Source organism: Contarinia nasturtii, unplaced genomic scaffold, assembly GCF_009176525.2.
Source record: "Contarinia nasturtii isolate CC-2019 unplaced genomic scaffold, AAFC_CNas_1.1 Cnas_scaffold_2888, whole genome shotgun sequence".
NCBI classification, from domain to species: Eukaryota; Metazoa; Arthropoda; class Insecta; order Diptera; family Cecidomyiidae; genus Contarinia; species Contarinia nasturtii.
This window is the reverse complement of record NW_022200205.1, coordinates 1-5,949: the sequence shown is the minus strand read 5'-3', so window position 1 is coordinate 5,949 and position 5,949 is coordinate 1. Positions and strand designations below refer to the sequence as shown.

Here is a 5,949-nt window from a genome sequence, read left to right as displayed (position 1 = left end):
TGTAATGACAGACGTAAAATTATTTGTTTAGTGTATGTCTAGCTGCACGGTTCAATATAGTTTTCTGACATAAAGCAAAAAAAAGTTACTTGTTGGAGTGGCTCTTGGTCTACAATGATTATAATTCCTGAGAAGTTTTCAAACGGATTATTGCATTAGAACTTTTTAAATTTCATGAAATTTGGACTATTGATTTGACTGTCTCAGGAATATTAAAAGCATTTTTCAATTACATGACTTGAAATTTTGTTGCGAATATCAAAGATCTATGTTTAAAAAAATTAAAGTACCCCGTGTACAAAAAAAGTGGCTGACTATTTTGGGACAAACTGACTGACTATTGACTGTAAAAACAAGCAACCTTAGTTAAATTTAGTTAACTTCAATCAATTAAAGTAAGCTATGGTTAACTGCAACAGCTAACTATAGTTGACAATAATCATAGTCACCCGATAGTCAGAACGTCCAAAAATATCTGCCTGACTGACTAAGTAACTATAGTCGATTGTTTTCCATACAAAATTTTAAAATTCATGAATATAGCTAACTATAGTCACTTACAGTCAATAGTAACTTAGTCACTTTTTTTCCACTCGGGACGTGTACGAAATTTAGCTTCTTTATTTTTTGCATTGTTCAAAGCTGCTTTTGCTTTTTTAATCACTGTTGAAAGTATACATATATAATATAATTTTTAACTTTTCTATTCCACTAGAATTATTTTGGTGATGCATGGAATGTGTTTGATTTTATTGTGGTCTTGGGAAGTTTCATCGATATCATGATTTCAGAAATTTCTCGAAAAGAAGACGAAAGTAATAAAGACCATAATCAAAAAGTAAGTTTTATTTACTTTTCAATAAATCTTGAAAAATTATATTTAAGGTAGTGTGGGGAATTGTGGTACACACTTTTTTTGACCATCATAACTTCCACAATTATAAACATTTAAAAAAAAATCAAATTGAATGCGTTACTATGTTAACATACCTAACTTTTGGCGGTAACAGTTTTTTGAAATTATTTTTTTTTTTCGAAAAAATCCAAATAATGACAAGAAATTTCGATTTTTGATATTTTTAAAATTTGTGGGGAATTGTGGAACATGTTAGAAAACGATCAGTGGTTATTCTGAACTAAAAACTTTATTGATAATTGTGGGTCTTATATACAATTATTTGAACAATTAATATTCGTATTTCAAAGTATTATTAACCCTCCTGCAGACAGAATGGGTCTATGAGGCCCAGCAACTCATAAAAAATTGAATAAAATCCAAACTACTAAATCAATTTTCTTGAAACTTGCGCGTTAAGCTAATGATATCGATACATAAATAAAAAAATATATAACGGTAAAATATTAAATTATAAAAAATTGTTATTCGACAAAAACCAAAATCTCACTTCAACCAGACAGTATGGGCCTCTCAGGCCCACCATACAAAATGTATGGAAATCCATGTATTTAGAGAAAATTTTGCAAACAAATTCTATTTTTTTATTGTTTTCTGTCTCCAATGGTTTTATACGAATTCAATAGGTGCACGTAAGTGAAGATCGGACACGTAGCGCAGCCGTATAGGTGGTGCGTATGTCCAAAAAAATTTCAATGTGTGATGATTGCACATACTAATGCGGTCGCGACCACAAAGCCAACGGACTCGTGTATAATACATATGAAATAGTAGCAATAAAACGTTCCGTTCAGTTTTCTTATTTTCTTTGGTGAACGAATATTTCATTTAGCTCTGTTAGTGGAAGGCTTTTTTTGAGTTCGCAATATAAATTACGAAAGTGACATAAATTATGCTACATACTTTATTGAGTTAAACTTTGTGCAAGTACAAAAATTTCTACTTGAACTGTCTGAATCATTGGTTTACGATCAAATTGCTCGCAGATCGACTCGTGGCATGGACATGGAACATCAAGTAGTTTTGAATCAAGTTCGCCAACATTTGAACATTCCAGAAGTCTCTGAAGAACCATCGACAAACTCTACATCTCAAAGACGTCGATGTCATTTATGTCCAGCTTCACTCGGTCGAAAAACAAAAACTTGTTGTGGCAAATGTAACAAAAACGTTTGCGGTGAACATTCAACCATGACGATTTTGTGTACACAATGTGGAAAAAAACGCACACACAAAACTGATTCTTTCGATTCCAATTAATTTTTTTTACATTTATTCAATACTTTTATTTATGTTTCTATTTATTCATCTCGTTTTTTTCATTTTCATCGAATAAAAACAGAAAAAAAAAATCAAAATTGATATTGGATTTATCATTTTGAAATTATTTCCATACATTTTGTACGGTGGGCCTGAGAGGCCCATACTGTCTGGATCTGTTATTATTATGAACTGTCTGCAGGAGAGTTGATCTGGTTCAGCATTTTTACTGCTTTAGGTTTTCGTGCATGTGCATATAATTTGATAAAATACTTTGCTCAAATATTGTTCATATTTATTTTCGAAATCAACTCATTTATCGAGTAACCAATAATATCATTCACATTTAATTATTTTCAACAATGCATGGATCAAAGTTATTTTCGATTTCGGGCGAAAATATATAAAGTCACACATGGAACCAGTATGGGTAATCCTTTGAGCCCTTTAATGTCGGAATTGTCAGCGTTTGAAATAAATTTAAGAGCCCCTGTAAATGGTTTTAGTGCAGTGATGATTGATAATTTAATCAGTAAACATTCGAAAAAAGTACATGTTTCGAATATGACAACATTCTTCACTCAAAACTCTGAACAAGAAAAGCAACGAGTGTAGCATTTGTAAACGCATATATTATGGACAAACAAAAAGAAGTATCAAAATACGTTTTAAAGACCACTGTTAATGTGTTAGCTTGAACCAACCGTTTAAATTAGCGATAGCATCTCATGTGCTGAATGATGAACACGACGGTATCACAATTGATAGTGTACGTTTGGTTAAACAAGTAAACAAAGAGAGCCAACTTGATGCATAAGAGGCGTTTTTTATACAAAAAGATGACAATTCATTGCACCAAGACAGAGGCAATATTGAGTCGTGCCTCTTTTCTCTTATATAGTGTACAATTGACCAATATGATAGACTTTGTTGTTGTTACCACGTGTTTTTGTTTTTAAATCACCGTTATCTCCTGTGAGTGTTTTGTGTAAAGAGCTATGTACTAACCAATGTCTACACCAGCGTTTCAGTCGTGATGCTGATGATGAGACGCAGAGTTGTCTTGAAATGCATTCAAGTAAGAAAGTTTAATTTTTGTTAAATTCAATTTTCGACTCTTTGTGATATCAATGTAAAGTTATAAATTTAGGATAAATTAAAATTTAGATTTCTCAACAGAACACCGAAGAAATTAGGTAAAAAACGATGAAAAATGTGTATCAAATGGTTGTAAATGACTTAAAAATTAGTTTCAATATAGAATAAATAAGTTTTAAGGTTGAAAAATGAAATAGAAAATTTTTATTGAATTTTTGGAAATGACAAAATAAATTTAAAAAAAAAATGAGATGATTGAAATTAATCTGATTCGCAATTTGGGCACGTGAAGAAGGCTGCATTGACACATGCCAAATGAACGGCTCGATCGCACACATCACAATTTTTGGTATTTCAACACTTAAATATACTTTCTTGTGCCTTTGAAATGAGACAAATAGCATTTTTATTAAAAAATAACAATAAAATATATATAATTAGGGCGGGGGTTCTTGGGGTTGAGGAATCCATTTTTGACATTTATTTTGCCATATAATAACGTTTTGATACGATTTCCATACAAAAACTGGCAAAAATGATCGTTTTCTTCTTTTTTTTCTAATTTTTTTCTGTTGATGTCGATTTTATCATCGGATCAAAAAATTATGTTCTACAAAGTTGTTCAGAATGATGAGTCCTCCAACTCCCCCCACCCCCTAGAGGGTCGAGGGTCATAACCCCTTAATCCCTGATTTTTTTTTACTTGAAACCCAAAAATTTGGCTTCAGCATGCCAGAAAACCTTTAGAAAATGTTTTTTCCAGATGCCCTCCGAGACAATTTTCACATAAAAAATTCAAAATAACCCATAGTCTCATAGTATTTGACCCCAAATGGGGGATCTTACTTTTTGTGAAAATTGTCTCGGAGGGCATCTGGAAAAAACATTTTCCAGAGGTTTTCTGGCATGCTGAAGCCGAATTTTTGGGTTTCAGGTTAAAAAAATCAATTTTTTCAAGTGGTTGTCGTCGAGAACAAAATAGTATGTCTACACGTATCGAGCTCTAGTGAAAAATGAGCTTGGTAAAATAGAAGACTATGATAGTAGCTTAAGCTATTATATGTATCAAAGATGTCATTTTCGAAAAGAAAATGACTGTTTCACAGTTCCCCACGCTACCCTATATTAATTTCTATAATTACTTTAAATGTTACATATATTTGTGGCAGGGTATTTCGATAACGCTATTCTTCCGACTGTTTCGTGTTATGCGTTTGGTAAAATTGTTGAGCCGAGGAGAAGGTATTCGAACATTATTGTGGACATTTATAAAATCGTTCCAAGCGCTTCCGTACGTTGCTTTGCTTATAGTGATGTTATTCTTTATTTACGCGGTTATTGGAATGCAGGTATACCTGTGATACACATTCTTATCTTATGGCATTTTAATATTTTTAGTCTTTTATTATCTGTTTATTTTCAGCTATTCGGCAAACTTGTATTTAATGATGAATATATAACTCGAAATAATAATTTTCGCACGTTTCCACAAGCCGTGCTGGTTCTATTTCGTTCAGCCACGGGCGAATCGTGGCAAGAAATAATGATGGCTTGTGCAAGTGATGATATAGGAAATTGTGAAGATGAGAATGAGAGAGGTGAAAATTGTGGTTCACCCGCCGCATTTCCGTATTTTATTTCGTTTTATGTATTGTGTTCCTTTTTGATTATCAATTTATTTGTGGCAGTAATCATGGATAACTTCGATTATTTGACGCGTGATTGGTCGATTTTGGGACCACATCATCTCGATGAATTTATTCGTTTGTGGAGCGAATATGATCCAGATGCAAAAGGTCGCATTAAACATTTAGATGTGGTCACATTACTGAGAAAAATATCACCACCACTGGGTTTCGGCAAACTATGTCCACATCGAGTTGCTTGTAAGCGTCTGGTTTCAATGAATATGCCATTGAATAGTGATGGAACAGTTCTTTTTAATGCAACATTGTTTGCCGTTGTACGAACATCCTTGAAAATTAAAACGGAAGGTAATATTGACGATGCAAACACCGAACTTCGTGCTGTTATCAAACAAATTTGGAAGCGAACCAATCCAAAGCTGCTTGATCAAGTGGTACCACCACCAGGTGTCGATGACGAAGTTACTGTTGGTAAATTCTATGCAACATTCTTAATTCAAGACTACTTCCGCCGTTTCAAAAAACGCAAAGAACAAGAACACAAAGAAGGCTCTGGAGACTTAAATAATACTGTGACACTTCAAGCCGGCTTACGAACTCTGCATGAAGCTGGACCTGAATTGAAACGTGCCATTTCAGGAAATTTGGATGAACTAATCGAGGAACCAGAGCCAATGCATCGTGTATGTATTTCGGTTGTGTATTCTTATGAAACAAAACATACATGCGCACTGAGGGAGAGGGGATTCATAAATCAACAAAAAAGCGTTGTATATTGCTTATCTATCCAATTGTATGATAATAATCTCATTTTTGTTCAAATTGTTTTGAAAAGTGCTTTGTTTGGATTTTTTCATTTTTCTGACAAGTTTTGTAATACAACATTTAAAAAATCCAGAAGGAGTGGTGTAAAAAGAAGGTCTTTTACTTTTCCGCACACACCTAGTGTGTAAGGTAATAGACCAAGAGCCACTCTAACAAGTAACTTTTTTTTTTGCTTTATGTCAGAAAACTATATTGAACCATGCA

General features: G+C 33.1%; 1 protein-coding gene across 1 annotated transcript; it reads left to right on the top strand.

Annotated features, from left to right (window-relative positions):
• Positions 1-721: 721 nt before the first annotated feature.
• On the top strand, positions 722-5,603 carry LOC116349509 (voltage-dependent calcium channel type D subunit alpha-1-like; the record flags this gene model as incomplete). Its single annotated transcript, XM_031780988.1, has 3 exons — positions 722-838; positions 4,444-4,623; positions 4,698-5,603. Coding segments are annotated over exons 1-3 (1,143 nt in total), but the record flags the coding sequence as incomplete, so codon positions are not given.
• Positions 5,604-5,949: the final 346 nt, after the last annotated feature.